The 16,943-nt window shown below is 37.2% G+C and overlaps 1 protein-coding gene across 2 annotated transcripts in view; it reads right to left on the reverse strand.

The window, feature by feature from the left end:
- Positions 1-5,332: 5,332 nt before the first annotated feature.
- The window catches only part of cntn6 (contactin 6), an 87,130-nt gene continuing 75,519 nt past the window's right edge, over positions 5,333-16,943 (reverse strand). For both annotated transcript variants that reach the window (XM_079883603.1, XM_079883604.1), the window contains exons 16-23: positions 16,622-16,771; positions 15,138-15,208; positions 12,581-12,815; positions 12,165-12,280; positions 10,420-10,600; positions 8,244-8,356; positions 5,785-5,953; positions 5,333-5,628 (exon numbers count right to left, since the gene is read on the reverse strand). In XM_079883603.1, coding sequence (XP_079739729.1) covers positions 5,534-5,628; positions 5,785-5,953; positions 8,244-8,356; positions 10,420-10,600; positions 12,165-12,280; positions 12,581-12,815; positions 15,138-15,208; positions 16,622-16,771 — 1,130 coding nt within the window. In that variant the 3' untranslated portion in view covers positions 5,333-5,533. The remainder of the gene's footprint in view (positions 5,629-5,784; positions 5,954-8,243; positions 8,357-10,419; positions 10,601-12,164; positions 12,281-12,580; positions 12,816-15,137; positions 15,209-16,621; positions 16,772-16,943) is intronic.

The following is a 16,943-nucleotide window of genomic DNA, read 5'->3' on the forward strand; positions in this document are numbered from 1 at the left end:
GGTAAAATCTCAGTCAGCGTCTTTACTTCCGCATAGCGAAGCGTTCTATAGCGAAGTGTACTAGCGGCAAAACTTTCATAAAATTTATTTTCTCAGAAACGGAGACAACGATTTTAGAAACCGATTCGCTAGTCGGATTTCGCATGATATGAGAGAATACTCACCCTCAAAGTTGTCGATGTAACTCGAAATATATAATTTAACTTTAAAGCCCTTCTCTTTCTTAAAAACTGAAGCTTCCCCGGGCGCCGCCATTGATTAGCAGACCCTGCTGTTAGCATTCCATTGACTCCCATTCATTTTGGCGTCACTTTGACAGCGAATAACTTTACATCTCAGGTGTTTAAAGCTACACTGTGTGATAATTTCCCCCATCTAGCGGTGAAATTGTATATGACTACCCAGTGAATATTAGTTTCTGTTCCTTTCAATTTCGAGGGCGTTTTAACTCCAACGGTGGCCGTATTATTCCAAGATTAACATGGCTTCCAGTTCGACTTCGTCCAATTGCGCCTTTAAAACTATTCATCACCTGTGATCCGTTGCAGCACATTTTTATGTTACAAGGTAAACAATACTTTTTCACCATTGACGTGAGGAAAAGTAACGCAAGTTATACTAGAGGTCGTTCTGGCGTTATGCACAACCATGCTATGGTTAGACAAGCAACTATAAAACTTCGAATTTACACAAATAGGCTGGATTACCTGTCGAGAAGAAAGCAGGCAACTTCGGTGTCCGTTTTAAAATCTTTGCTCCTCATGAGCTCTTTCCATCTGGGAAAAGTTACTCCAGTATTGAATTTGGTCTTGCTGATTTGCCTGTCGCGTTGACGTTTTAACTCTCTCTTTCGCTTCCTTGGCGACTCTGCTACATGTCCTCGAAAATAGGTGTGATCCTCCATCAGCAATCTTTCAAATCTGCCGGCAGTCGCGAGTAATCTCCCCCTCGCACTCGTCTCTGTGTCACTGAGTGTAAAGCGCTAAAGGCGAAGCTTGAATTTACAGGTATGTCCCTCTTTGGCTAATGTAGTTTCAAGATGGAGGGGCAACATGGCGACCGGCATTCGAACCCCTCACCCGTATGTACTTTCAATGGCAGATTATAAACTTACGAGAATACTTTATTACTTGAAAGAAGTAAATATACTTTAATGAGCACATATATTTTTGAAAGAACTAAGTGTTTTTTGCTAAGAATCAACTAAAAAAATTACACAGTGTAGCTTTAAAGACTCCATTTGTCCATTATTTATTTCTAAAGAAATACGAAAATGTATAAAAGGCTTCATTACCTTGTATCTTACGTTATGGCACCCGTAGAAGCAGTTTTTGTAAGAATAGGCTAACGATTGCGTCATAACCATGCGACTCTCTGTCTCACAGTAGAGAAATTACCGTATGGACAGGAGGAGAAGCTCGCCGGCAATCGGGGGTGGAGAGCGTGGAGGCAAAATGACAAAATAATTAATCAGAATACTTAGCAAAAGTTGCTCCTGCTCCCAGCTCATGGACAGCTCCTACTCACACTCTCCGTCTCTGCAAGTTTCGGAAGGGAATGATTCAGATTTCTCTTGGCACAGCTACTAGAAGACAGACAGGTTGCTCACGTCTCATCTACGTCGTCAAGCTCAGTTTGAGTCTGCGCAGTACGCTCGGCCTTCAGGAAGTGAGTGCTTCTAATTGACTTCACTTTTCTCCGTTGAATCCAATGGGGTCGCTGTGTCCATTTCTTTTACTGTCTATGGCCGGAGCGCATATTGTTTTCAGAGAAACACGTGATCAACGAAAAACAAAGCCTTTCCAGTCATGTGAATGCTTCACTTTGCGTGTCGGAATGTTTGAACCCAGAACACTACTCTAAAGGTTTTTGGAAGTTTAAGTCCATTTACTAACATTTTTATAATTTTTTTATTTTATAAATAAGCCTATAGCCTATGTTACATGCTCATATATTCTGCCATATAAACAGCATAGAAACCATAAAATAATTAGACCACCATTCACTTGCATTGAGCAACTCTTTTTTTTTTTTTTTATATTTAGTATTAATATAATTGTTACATTTAACTTATTGCCTCACTTTAATACGTGAATTATATGATCAGAAAACTGAATATTTAGCTTTGTCAGGCTTTTATTTGTGCTTAATAGATAAAACAACGGCGCTGCCACTGGGGTATATGGCTGCTATAAATTTGACCTGCTGCAAGATGGCGCTGTTTTCGACACTCATGATGCTTCGAATCTTTTCCTGGAACAATCAAGAGAAAGCCTCAGTGCTTCATGAGGCTTCATTTGCCCATCCCTACTTTGAACAGTTTAAGAAAAATATTTTTGTATTTTTACACTCTCATATCACATTTCTCCATCACTCTGCATCTGTCTTCAAACCTGCACTGCAACCCGATCGGTAGGCAAGGGGGCGGGGCTAACAACCCAGCGCTCCGATTGGTTTTCATTTCTGAACTCAATTCAGACACATAGTACGTTTATATTTTTGAATTTCACATGTATGAATAATCATATCACTCTATACATGCAGTTTCTCTGGAAAACGCAAACATTTTGTGAGTGAATGCAAAGTTTCTCGGGGGAATGCAAAACATTTGCGAGAGATGCCAAAGCGTTGACATATAATTTATCCTCCCATTTCATATATTTTTTTCCATCACCATGACACTTTTAGGGTTCCTTATGCAAGAGAGCGCATAAGCATTGAAATATATTTTTTCTCCCATCTCATATCGTTTTCCATCACCATGTGCCTTTAGGGGCTCTGTAGAAAGGTTATCAGTTAAGAGATGTTTCAATTCCAATTAAACCACAAGATGCTTTTTAGATCTTTCTCAAATGATGCTGGATAAAATGATCAACACTACAGGTTTTACACAAACTTTTAGAGTTCATGTCAGTTTAAGTGCATTAAAGTTAAAGGGGGTGCATGTGAATGCAAAGAAATGCATGTTATTTTTCACTTCAACATTTCAATCAAATTATTATGCTGATAATATCATTTGTACTGAAAAGAAAGTTGTACTTAATTAGAAAAATGCAAAATAGAAGCATTTTAACTAGTACGCTCAGACTTCTGGATCCACTGTATATTTTTCTGTAATTTAAATATCTGCAAGTATGCCTGCCATCTTTACGCTCTCATCCAGCAGAGACTAATCTCAGTCTATTGGTAATTACCAATCAGTATGCAAGTCTTTGAAGGAATCGTCTCTAGGCAACCATATACTGTAGATCAGCCAATAAGCTCTCTTCCATTCATCAAATTAGAATGAAATGTCTCCTCCCAGATCAAAAATGCTGTAGTGCCAGTTGGAGGCTATTACGGATACTGTAGCTAATCACATATTTGCTCTACATATATTTCAATATGAAATTGCATTTATTTTATCTCTCAGAGATTGTACAGGATTAATACAAAGGTATTAAATAGCTCAATATGCTTACATAACAGCAAAAGAAAACACCAGGCGAATATGTTACATTTATAAAATGCAAAATTTCAAAATAAGGCAAAAAATATGGATACTATCAGGTGATTGACACATAAAAATAAAACAAACATACAAATACAATAAACAACATACATTTCATAAAAATAATAAATAAAATAAAAATAAAAAAGTAATAATAAATAATGGTTTTACGTTTGCATGGTCATTACTAATAAATACAAATTTTGAAACAAATAAAAATGATTAAATAAAAAAACTAGAGGATATAAAACATTTCTTTTCGACAAAAATATTTAGAAAACATTAAACTGGCAGAGGGAATATCTGTTAAGCGCACAGTTCTGATGACACACTTTGGTCTCATCTTCAAGCGTACAAACTCAGCAGATGTTTGAAAGAAAGATTAATCACAGGAACAAACATGATGAACCATCTTTGAAACATGTCAGGAATGAAACCTACTGTTTAACTGACTCCCATAGGAAAATATGAATGACAGAAGAAATCATAAGTGAATTGATAAACAATGGGTTGAATTTAAAGGAACAAGATATATGTCTCATTTCAAACCATTGTCAAAGTAATTTTCCAGAATAATAATTCAAAACTAACTAGCAGCAATAAATCAGTGTAATTATCCAGAAACTATGTATTAAACCAAACTGTTGCTATTCATCAAAACAGTAATATCTCTCAGGTTTATGCAAAACAACACAATATATCTCATCTATCTAAAGGCCTTTTTACATAAACAGACACAGCGTCATTGACTTGACTGACGTGTGTATGAGGAAAAACAGCATGGATATAATTCATAATTCAAGGATTTCTCTTGGAGATCCAACATTCCAGGTCACTACTGCATTACTGGACTTAATATTGTGCTCAATTTGAATCTCAGTTCTGAACACCTAAGCAAAATCATTAGCTAAAAGAGAAAGCCTGCTTTTTTTTTGCATAAAATCTACATACAAAAGACAAATAGTTTGACAAAGAGGTAAAAAAACCCATCACAATATAAGGCAATGGAGCTGACTCAGGAATTTTTATCTTCTTAAAAAAAAAAAAAGGAAAATAAAATGTAACTATAACCAACCAATCAAACAAACACTTTTAAAGTCTGTTTCTTCCTTAGTCTTTTTGTCTTGTTTTCCAGTACAAATACCAAAACATTTTTAAATCAAGGTACTTGATGATCTTGTTTAATTTGAAGTCTTGTTTTCAAAAAAAAAAAAAAAAAAAAAAGTATCTAAATGAAGCAAATTTCTAATATTTAAGAAAAATATTTAAAGATATTTAAGAAAAAATATCTGCCGACGTGTTCAGAAAAATAAAGTTAATTCAAAGGCAAAACAGGATTATTTTTCTAACCCCATTGGCAGATAATTGTTCTGGTTTTAAGTATAATTTTGATCAATTTTTGTCATTAAAGGGATAGTTCACCCAAAAATGAAAATGCTGTCATCATTTACTCACCCTCATGTTGTTCTAAACCTGTATGATTTCCTTTCTTCTGCTAAACACAAAAGAAGATATTTTAAAGAAGGTTGGTAATTAAACAGTTGATGTTCCCCAATTGACTTCCATAGTATTTTTTTTTCCTACTATGGAAGTCAATGGGGTCCATCAGTCGACTTTCTTCAAAATATCGTCTTTTGTGTTCAGCAGAAGAAAGAAAGTCATACAGGTTTGGAACAACATGAGGGTGAGTAAATGAGGACAGCATTTTCATTTTTGGGTGAACTATCCCTTTAATATCTTTACTCATTTTGCTTCTCAAATAAATGTATCTTGATTTAAGAATGTTTAGATATTTTTACTGGAACAGGACAAAAATAATGGGAAAGAAATCTTTTTTTTTTTGCAGTGTTAAAGCTGACGTGTGTAATATTTTAAAACACTTGTTCCTATTTATGCAACAATTTTAAGCAAGTCATTTTTAGGCTGATTTCTCTACACTCTAGCAAACAGTGTTTGGGAAACAACAGTCATTTTTTGCAATTCAACTCGGTGATATTAGTGGCACGGAAATGACTCACTTCAGCTTTAAATAAAGGCAAAATTCTATGAAAACACCAATGACAACATCAGAAACACTACTCCGTGAACATGGGCCATCTTGCTTGCGTCTGAACTGAAGTATCCCCTTGAGTTCAGGCCTGTGATGGAGACAAACACAAAGACATCACAGACAGGATCATATGAATTAGGCAACTACAAATGTCAAGATATTGCAAGGTTAGCAGTTTGATTCTATGTGTACAAGCTCAAATATCAGCACGCACTATATTTAATGAGCTCACATGAAGCCTTACTTGACATCTTAGGTATCCGTATAGGGCTACTGCTGCTGCCGTCTCCTCCGTCACTCAGGGCTTTGATCTGAACGAGCAGGTCTTCTTCTGACGGCACCTGAAGCTCCACGGACGTCCTGTTGGTCTCCACTACGCTGCTTCCCCTGTGCCAGTTTTGACGATACACAACCTACGCAGGAGAAAGTGGGTCAGTGAGATGCAGATATTAGATAAAAATACTCAAAAATAAACAAATAATTCACAAGAAGGATATTTCATGCCGTACAGCGGCCACAAAACGTATTTGAACACAAAAAATGCTGAAATATGACATGAAAGTAGCATTTATCGTGAAGAAAAATAACACAAGCACACTTGACATTTCACAAAAATAGGTCATGTTTGTAAATTTATAAAACTATTTATTTTTTTTGCAAAAGAAAACAAATTATAAACCGCTCACTTTTGGAGTGCAATACAGTAGTGGCCTAAAGTGACATCTTCACCTTTTATTGAAATATTATTAAAAAGTTATGCTTAGAGTCAATTGTTTTATTTGAGAGTGCAATAATTTGGAAATATTTTTTAGCCAGGTTTTGACCAACTGATTATACAGTAGTGAACTTGTGCTTTTTCCTGTGAGCTTTTTGTTTTGCATAGTGACATATATCCTGTAGCTGTAGTTTGCCTTTTTTAATGTATTTTTATTAAACTTTAGTGTTCTTCCCTCATATTTGTACATTTTTTCCTTAAAAAAAGCCAACAGCAGCACTGAAAAGTGCATGAAAGTCTGTTATTAATATTTCCCACCGTCTCCATGCAATCTCCAAAACCCAGGTAAAAGAGGGAATACTAATTAAAAAATCGTTATCAATTTCAAATTTCAAATTGATTTCTAGTGGGAGGATTAGAATGTTTGCTGACATATCTCGCTGTGAAAAAAATAGGTTTTACAATCCATTTTTCATTTAAATTCTTTTTTTTTTTAGATTGACAGAGCAAAACAAATAGCCACCAAACTGATATTCTTTCGTGCTCACACAGACTAGAGAATTTATGATTATTGATTGCATTATTCTGCTGGTGCCTCACAGCGGACAGTTAGGATTGCAAATGAATGGTGTCTTTGGTGAGGAGTCGCTAAGCTCGTAGCTCCAGATGGAGGATAGCATCAGAGCCGTCCAGCTGTTCGCCGACCCGACAAACCTCTAGTCTACATTTCAGAGAGGCCGTCGTCAATTAGCTGGCAGAACGCTGGAGCAAATTAATTTGCTCAAAAGAAATGAATCACATCGGACAATTTTTAATCCTCTTTCTGAACATTCTGTATGAACTACTGCTACAGATGACTTCGGTTTTGAGCGCAGCAGGAGTTTGAAGAAGCTTGTTCTGAAATGTAAAAAAGACTAAGATGTTTCTGAACTGTATCTATGACCTTGAGTGCTTTATTGGGGAAATTAAATTAGAAAAAAATAAAAAGATTATACTAAAGGGGAAATCAAATCTAGAACAAAAAAAAAAAAAAAAAACCTTAACATTTAATGTCTAGCCAGATATTTGCTTTAATCCATTCACTTTTACCATTTATGGATTATACTATTTGCTAAAGGGTCTTGTGAAAAGCAAACCTTGAGTTTTTCATATTTTTACTAAAAGTTTTGCTAGCAAAAAGGAGAGAGAATGGCCTCTGCTACTATAGGCTACCGTTTATGCTAATTTGATCTGTTTTGACCAATCTCACGCAAGATGACATTTAAACAGCCCTGAAATGAACAGTGCAAAAAGGTCGGTAACCATTTACAGCAAGGTTGGTCACCTTCCTAAAATAATTGCCTAAGTAATTTTTTGACAAAAATATTTTTTTATCTCCTCATGATGCTGGTCACCTCTGGTAAAATCACCCACATCCTCAGTTGAACAGATCATGCCATTCTACCCCTGTAGTATAATGGCCTATGTCAAGAGTGTGACTTAGCCCGTTTTATTTTGCCTAAGTCAAAAGAATGAGCTGCATCAAGAAGAACGAAAATCTACTCAACCTCTGAAGTTAGGTTCAGTTTTTTGTGTTTTCTCAGAAACCTGAAAAAATGACTTGGGCAATTATTTTAGGAAGGTGACAATATGTTAAGATTTCATATGATATGTAATGGTATGCAAAATGTCTTTAGTAACTAAAAATGCTGTACATAACCAGTTGTCACTTAAAACTGGCATTAAATACAATGTCATGCAAAATGGTTTGCACTTCAAATAAGAAGTTCAAAGGAAGTTGCATGAGCGTATCTGGAAAGGCTTCACTAGCACCTCAAAATAAAAAAGTGAAATGAAAAAACAGTATATAATGCAGCTTTCAAAGGTAATGTTCTCAGTCATTTATCTCTAAGTTGTTTTATGTGAAACACCAGCTTATGTGGCACACTGATACAGCATGTTTATCAGCAAAGAAACAGAAGAGCGAGAGCGGGAAAAAAACAGATTACCTTGTAGCCTGTTACTTCTGATTCATTGTCCATCGCCTTCACATGTTCCCAGTTCAGAAAGACCTTTGAGTTGGTCAGGTTCCACTCAATGTTCCCTGGGGCTTGACTTGGAGCTAAAAGACATAAATCATATTCTGATTTACTTCCAACCTGTGTAATAGAAGCGAACAACATCTCCTGGTTAGATTTTGCAATCTTTACAATCAGCAGCTGAGGTATCACTTAAATTTACAAAAGCTCAGTGGCACGGATTCAATACAGCTTAGCTCTCACTTTAAATTAGCTGGACTATAACCTGGAACCTTAAGAGTATTTTTTATGTAGCAAGCAGCAAAAAAAAAAAACTGCTATGAAACAATGAAACATTATGCAGAGCATTAAAAGGAATATATCATTCATTCACACTCATGTCTTTCGAATCCTGTAGCAGAATGTCCAAGCTGCTCTTTTCCATACAATGAAAGTGAATGGTGGCCATGGCTGTTAAGATTTTTTTTTTTTAAAGTGAAAACACAACTTAAATGTTTGTTTATTAATCATACAGAGCAATTGTGTGGATTCTTAAGATTTCTTTGAATGGTAAATGAGCTGTATTGACTACTTTTATTATGCTTTCATCTCTTTGGAGCTTGACAGGACCTGGTCCCCATCCACTTTCATAGTAAGACAACAAATCTGAGTAGACATTATTTTTTGTTCCACAGAAGAAAAAAAGTAGTATAAGTTTGGCACAACATGAGGTTGAGTAAATAATACCAGAAATTTCTTTTTAGGGTGAATTACCCCTTTAAGGCCAACATTTCTTTACATAACATCAGAATTGTGACACAAAAGAAATTAGATTGAATCCATTTTATGCGACTTAGCAGAGATGTTCAAATAGAATAAATTGCAATAATTGTAATATTGCAATTTTCAATCTTCTGACGTGACAGACTGCTTGAATGTAAGTGTGTCCTTTTTTCCTTTATTTCCCAAACTCCCTAACAGTAAAATAGTTGCTCCTGATGTAGGGTTGCTTAGGAGCAATTGTATAAATGTTGTGTTTGCCTCTGCCCGGTCATGTGCTCACTCAAACAATTCAGAAAACATCTTTCACTGAATGACTTTTCACAGTAATTGAGGAATTTAAACATAGTTTAAATAGAACAATAGAACACCGAACCAGGGAAAATCTGATCTCCTTTCTCATAAAATTTCATGGCTAGGACGTTGTGCACCCGGCATTCATGCTTTAAAAAATTGAGGATAATAGATATTGTAATTTGAAGCAATTTAACTAATGATACTCAGCCCACCGAGTCTACAATACATGCTATTATGATAACTATACTCGATCATAACAGTGGTCTGCGCTATCACAGAATGCTTATTCAGAGAATCTACCGTAAAAAAGGAAAAAGAACAATCGCCTATCTGCTCCAACACAAAGAAAGAGATCTGTTAAGCTCTTTATTTTAAAGCGGCCTTTAATTGTACGCTCAGTCTATTAGCTGAAAATAGCCATAAGACTCCCTCCATAGTAATGTCATAGTTTATCTGATCAGTTTCTGGCTCAGTTAAACACAGTGTTTTGTTCTTGATTATTGGCATCAGATAATGAGCCTATTTAGCAACGGTAGTTTAACAGAGCCCACCTTAATCTCTCATAGTGTTGAAAACACCCCACTAAGAGTTTAACAGGGTCGGATTATGATCCTGTCAGGCCTCTAATCTCACATCTTTGAAGTTCCACTCTACTCATTTAGTGGCAGACCCCTTCTTCTACATTAATTGATAATGGTATATACAGTATATATCCATTTTTATATATATATACATACTATATGGCGTGCTCTAGCTGTCAGTGTACGCTGTATGTGCAGCCTGAGGGCCTTAACTTGCACTATATGTGGTAAGGTGCCTGCCGTACAGCTTCCTTTGCCAGTCTTGGGCACCCAGTTTGGAGGCCCCTGGAAGTCTGAGGCCCCAGGGCACTGGCCCCACTGCTTCTATAGACTATACTCGATACTTTGTTTTTAGTTTCTATACTAGTATGTCAGAAAAGCTACATGCATAACAAATACAGGACTCATTCCACAATGCAGGAAATGTCAACTTCCAGAAATGCGTTTCGTCAACTACTCATTTACTTTGTTTCAGCAGAAATCAATCGTTTAACAACTATATGACTTACGTGGCTTCTTGGTAGTGATGCTGATGGGGGCGCTGGAGGGCCCGGTGCCAGCGCTGTTGTGTGCTCTGACTGACATCAGATAGATCGTGCTTCCCTTCAGACCTGTGATATTGACTGAGCTTTCCGTGACCCTTACCCTCTCTGCATCGCTTTCTGGGGACCCATCCTCCAACCACTGCACCTGTAATAGTAAAGGTTATATTTAAAGAGACAGTAAGGGCCGGTTCACACAGAGACGCAGATCAGCGGAATGTTGCGCAAAGTCTAGAGATGCTTTTTTTTTTTCAAAGTTGAACTTCTTTTAACTAGTCTAGTGTGTTTACATAGGAAAACAATGGAAAAATAGCGCATTCAGTGTGACGTCCTCTAAATCATAAAAATCTGGGCTTTGAATTGATTACAAATTATATGAATAATTAATCAAAGTTCTCCATCCAGCCGTTGCTACTTGAAGTGCTCATATGATTGGGAAATGATGCTTATGAAATGCATGTGCAGGTCAGGGGCATGATTAGTTATGTTCTTTTTTTGTGTGTTATTTTCTTTCAAATTAAATTACACTAAATTACACACAAACACAATTAAAATTTACAAATAAAAAAGTAACATTGGTGCAAAAGTCAGAAATACTGTAAATAAAACAAACCGCTTACAAGCATGTGTTTTAGTTCACCCTCACTTCACAACAAATTCTTAATTTTTTTACTGAATTCAGAGCAGTAGTGAAAAATATGAGTATAAAACAAACTAATTAAAGTTGCACTCATTATAAACAACATTTATTATAAACAACAAGCATAAACAACATTTATTTAAACTGAAACTACCGGCGTGTAGGAAATGAGCTTTAAAAATAAACTCAGGCAAATGTACTTCTCTCAATCGGCAGCAATCCAAAAGTGCGCTTTACGCATGTTTTATGTTATGTTAATTGCATTATAAAAGTCACATCACGTTTCAGATGCTAAAAAAAATATGACTTAAATTGATCCGAAAAACGTACATTTATATTTTATGACTTATCCGAAAAATACTGTATATACACACAATCTTTTTAATGAATTGAATGAGCGTTATGTTTCTGCTTGAGTAAGTGTGCTTCCAACCTCACAGCTAAGAAATCGACTTGAGAGGAATGTCATTTTTGTTCCTGCATTAGGGTTCAATACACTATGAACGGTGACAAAGTCACTGTGGCTCGGTTTCTTTTTTTACTGCGTTCAATAAACATCTGCAGACTGCAGCAAGGGACTCTGAAAAGTATTTGTGGATTTTCATGTGCTCTTTTTACTACCCGAAGCTGTGAACGACTTTGTGGTTTCACCACGGAGCAACCGCGTGACCTGGGATTTCTCGCGGAAGGCTCGTTCGGGTTGGAAGGAGAGAAATGGGCAGAATCCTGTGGGTTTCTCACGCAGTGAGAAACGACCTAGCAGCTGAAGTGTTTGCAGGAGGGGGAATTGATGTATGATGTCCACACATCTGAAAGGTGATTTATAGAAGTGCCCAGAAAGCCTGGGTATTGGCGCTCCCCGGGAGACAGGACCAGCTGTGAGAAGACCTCTTCATTCTGCAGATGAGATTATGAAAAATGTGGCCGGGGGATCGCAGACTCTTGTTGGGGAACAGGAAATTGCACACCCTGCCATCAGCACAGTGCATACATTACGGAATCTGATTGAGGTGATGCAGACTGAGGTCAGAGTCTCTTTTTTTCCCTTCCTCCATTTATGGTGATTACGTACCTCATAGCCTGTTATCCGTCCTTTGCTGCCGCTTTGGTGGACCGGTTCCCAGAATACCTCGATCTCAGACGCGGACAGAGTGCGGGCCCAGACTCTTGGAGGAGCTACAGAGGGTTCTGTAAGTGAGGTCAGCCATTTCAAAAACAAGTGGAAAGGAATGGAAAAAACAACAGCTAATGAGAACAGACAGTTTACAGGATTTTAGTGCTTAAATGTACCACCTGTTTGCAAGAACTAATTGTGGTGTTAGCACACTTGCGAATAAAGAAATTACCATCAAAGTGCACTAACACAGCTGTAGAGGGAGTGTAATTAAAAACTGCAATGCATCCATCAACTTTGTCATTCTTAAATGATGTCCAATAATGTCCTTGCACAATTTGCATACAATCAGCACAGAATACAAGCATATTAACCTTCATCTGCTGAATATACAACAACCACCGGGCTAAACGGTCCCTCTCCGATGTCGTTGTAGACGCCGACTTTTACTTCAAACCGTGTGAGTGGTGGAAAAGTGTCATTTTTATAAACATATCGTGATGCATCAGCCGAGGCCAGCACGCTCTGTTTCCATGTGGTAGTGCCAAGCGGACGAAATGCCACCACATAACCAAACTTTTCTCCATTTTGTAGCTCCTCCGGCAAAGACTGTGAGAAAAGAAGTTGAGAATCAAACGTAATGTCACATGATTCAATGACTCACTCATAAAGAAAGTTACTTGTTTTGTTCCTAAATCACTCAGTGTTTATGCATATAAGAAATTGGCAGACGTTATATACAGACCCTTTCCAAAAAATTAGAATATCATGGAAAAGTTGATTTATTTCCATAATTCCATTCAAAACGTTAAACTTCCATAGATTATAGATTCAGGGCCCACAACATAAACGATTTCAAGTATTTAGTTGTTTATTTGTACATAATTTGGGCTTCCAGCTGATAAAACCCAAAAAATTAGAATATTACATAATCACACAGTAATTACACAGTGATACCATGGTCATTGAACCAGGTTTTGGTTCTTTTGGCAGTGTGGGCAGCTGCAAATCCTGCTGGAAAATGAAGGAAGCATGAAGTGCTGTGAAAATGTCCTGGTAGACGGCTGCGTTGAGTGGACAGCACAGTGGACCAACACCAGCCGATGACATGGCTCCCCAAACCAACACAGACTGTGGAAACTTCACACTGGACTTCAAGCATCTTGGATTGTGTGCCTCTCCATTCTTCCTCCAGACTCTGGGACCTTGGTTTCCAAATGAGATGCAAAATTTGCTCTCATCAGAAAAGAGGACTTTGGTCCACTGTGCTTTATTAAATCCAGAGTCAATGCAGCCGTCTTCCAGGACATTTTCAGAGCACTTCATGCTTCCTTCATTTTCCAGCAGGATTTGCACCTGCCCACATTGCCAAAATAACCAAAACCTGGTTCAATGACCATGGTATCACTGTGTAATTACTGTGTGATTTCATGTAATATTCAAATTTTTTGAAATCCTGTTTTTGTGGGTTTTATGAGCTGGAAGCCCAAATTATGTACAAATAAACAACTAAATACTTGAAATCGTTTAAGTTGTGGGCCCTGAATCTATAATCTATGGAAGTTTAACGTTTTGAATGGAATTATGGAAATAAATAAACTTTTCCATGACATTCTAATTTTTTGGAAAGGGTCTGTATATATATACACACACACAGTTTGTGAAACAGTTCTGGTTCTCGAATCTGATTGGCCGAGAGCCTTTTCCAGCCGTGCGATATTCCCCCAGTATCAGCACTGGAACCGTTTAACCTTTTGTATCACTCCCCTTACAACATTTCTCACAGAGAGTGTCATGGCGGACGACCACCATACATTTACAAATACTACTGCTATTGTGTCACAGAATGCAGTTTTAAACGTTTTTAGGCGAGAATGTATTTATTTAGATCTCGTAGCCATGTCTACGGCCAAATCACAACCATGCTGATTTACAGCCGCATGGGTACTCGTGTGTGATATTGCTCATATATACATCATTATCAATGCTTCATGGAAGCGGGTGGGCGCTAAAGAGTTCTTTTGATGCTATTTGCTTGCTTTGATTTTTTGATTGCTGGAGATTTTTTGTAGAATGTAGTTTTTCTCCAAATTGCTTAACTTCAATTAACAACCTTGTAGCTCGCAGTATGTTTGTCTTTAAACGTTTAAGTTATCGTTCAAAGCCAGTTCCTCCATGGAGAAAATGATTGGTATTTTTGAGTCCGGTACCTGACTGTTTCATCTGAACCACTCAAATTCAAAATCCAAAGCTAACAGAGTCATTTTAGCATTATAAGCACAAAAAATTAAAATGCGCACTCTTATTCTCCTGTCACTCATGCCTATTAAACAAACGGTGCGGGATGATTTACAAAGGTAACGTTTCACAGGGTTAGGGGGTTGTTAAAAGTATGAGCAATAATGCATTAATGCATTAAAATGCATTAAAGCAAAATCATTCAGCTGACATGACGTTACATTACTGCAAGTTGACAAGCAATTTTCCGTGGTAGGTTTACATTGTTGCCAACATAATCTGAAATCCATTGAATGCAAGTAAATTTAGTTGACAAATTTAAGCACTACTGTGTCAGTCAAGAAACCCCTGGACTTAGTGAAAAATGTGGTGTATTTGGAAAGTAATACTGTATTTAAACACGCCGCTGAATATCTGTCGTGACAGCCGGTAAGATTACAAGAAAGCCATTGATAAACATTGTCATTTCAGATTTACTGGTGTGAAAGCTGTCTCATATCTGCGTCTTCATTATGATTTACATACCAGAGGGAGCAATCCCACCGAGGCAAAGAGCAAAGACGACAGAACTGCCTTTTAATTAAACCTTGTCTAATTTAAACCACGTCACCGTGGAGAATTCCCTCAGAATCCGATTCATCAGAGAAGACTTATTTGAAAATGCTCCTGTCACAATAAAGACGCTGAGCTCACCTCCCAAACAATCACGAGTTCGCCTCGGTTGCCTCCACCTCCACTCACGTTAGCTGGGGCGACTTCAGGATCTATGAGCCAGAACAGAGAACAGAGAACAGACAGCATAACAGAAGAAAACGGGTTTTATACCTGTGGGATTGCCTGCAAATCCGAACACTTCCTCTTCCTGAGCAGCGGCTCAAGGCTCTTTTCAAAATGCTTCAAAGATTTTGGATGAGGTAGAACGTAATAACCTGTAGAATTTTTAGTTTCCTGCCGAAAGATGGTCTTAGCATGTCTCCCAGCCAGGTTTTTTTCTCCCTTTTTTTGCACTTTTATAGCTGGTCCAACCAGCTGGCCTGGCTAGGAGACCAGTTAGACCTGCTTAAACCAGATAAGACTAGCAAACCAAACCAGTTCAGGCTGGTTTAAAATGTTAATTAAGATTTCACTATGTGGTTGTTGTTTATGTCACTTTATGATAATTGCTTTGTAATATAATAATCAAAGTTTATTTTATTATGTTTTTCATAGATCTTTGGTGACATATGTTGATATCTGTTTTTTTTCTTCTATAATTTATAATATGATGTATCTATATGTATATAGTGTAGCTTGCGAGTTAAATTAAGAGTCAGTCACTAAATATTTCATATTATCTCAGTGTAAACAGGAAAGACAATTGTGTTCTATTGTAACACATTTACTCTGGCTGGGAGCAAATTAATTAAAAGTAAATAATGGCCAATTCTCCAGCCAAAGGGAAAATTAATAACTCTAATTATACCCATTTACACTACATAACTATTTACACTATCTTCCCGTGATGCAATATAGTAACTTTTTTCAGTAATTACGGCAGAAAATGACCTATATCCTTGATTTTCACAGTTTCTACAGTATTTTATTTTAAGACATTGCTGTTAAATAGTGTACAATCCTGGAAAATGTAGATGCTGTGTGAACTAAGTTTAATTTGCTGAATTGGGATCTGAAGGTAACAGCTGTTTGCATGTCAGTGATCGAAGCAGTTGCACACGGTACCTGAGCTTAAAATAGCGCCTTTCGTGTGTTACTGCCTCATAGAATTCGTGAGAAGTCCACACAATTTTTGTTGGTGTTGACATGAATTATTGATAGCTGTATTTCCTGATCGCTAATGACCAGGGTGCAGCAGGTTTGGGCCTTGCCTTAAATAATATAGCTAAACTTTATTTTGCCCTAAATTTCCATGCAACTACATTTTCTTGCGGTTTTAAATGAGTGAACCTTCTGTGAAGCCAGTCCGATTTCTGCACACTTAATTTGTGACCTAATTATTTTGCAATTTGGTTGTTCCCAGGAAAACCTCTGTGAATGCTCGAGTGTTTATTTCTCATGGCTGATCTCTATTACGAGGAGTCACTCCCGGTGATTTAAACTAATTATAGAATTAAATTACATTTCTCCTTCCTGATGTATTAGAGATGACAGATATGGTATCAGGAGGGATGGGCGCATACCTGCAGCTTTGGTGCGAACGGTTTTGGATGGCACACTGGGTTCCCCAACCCCCACGCCGTTGATAGCCACAACTCTAAATTCATAATCTACCCACGGATTTAGATTCACTGCCGTCGCATGAATCATCTGTCCAGGCACAGAATCAGGAACTAGGATTAAAGAAAATTTGGAATGGAAAAACACATCAATGCCCATCTGCACAAATGAGTAGCCTAGCATAATTATTTTGGTCTATCTTGGCAATTGCCAGTTTCTTTTTTTATCTTTTAGAGTGCATTTAAAAAAAGCATTTGCATGAATCACATTTAAGTGACTCACTCC

Source organism: Squalius cephalus, assembly GCF_949319135.1.
Source record: "Squalius cephalus genome assembly, chromosome: 10".
Lineage (NCBI taxonomy): Eukaryota > Metazoa > Chordata > Actinopteri > Cypriniformes > Leuciscidae > Squalius > Squalius cephalus.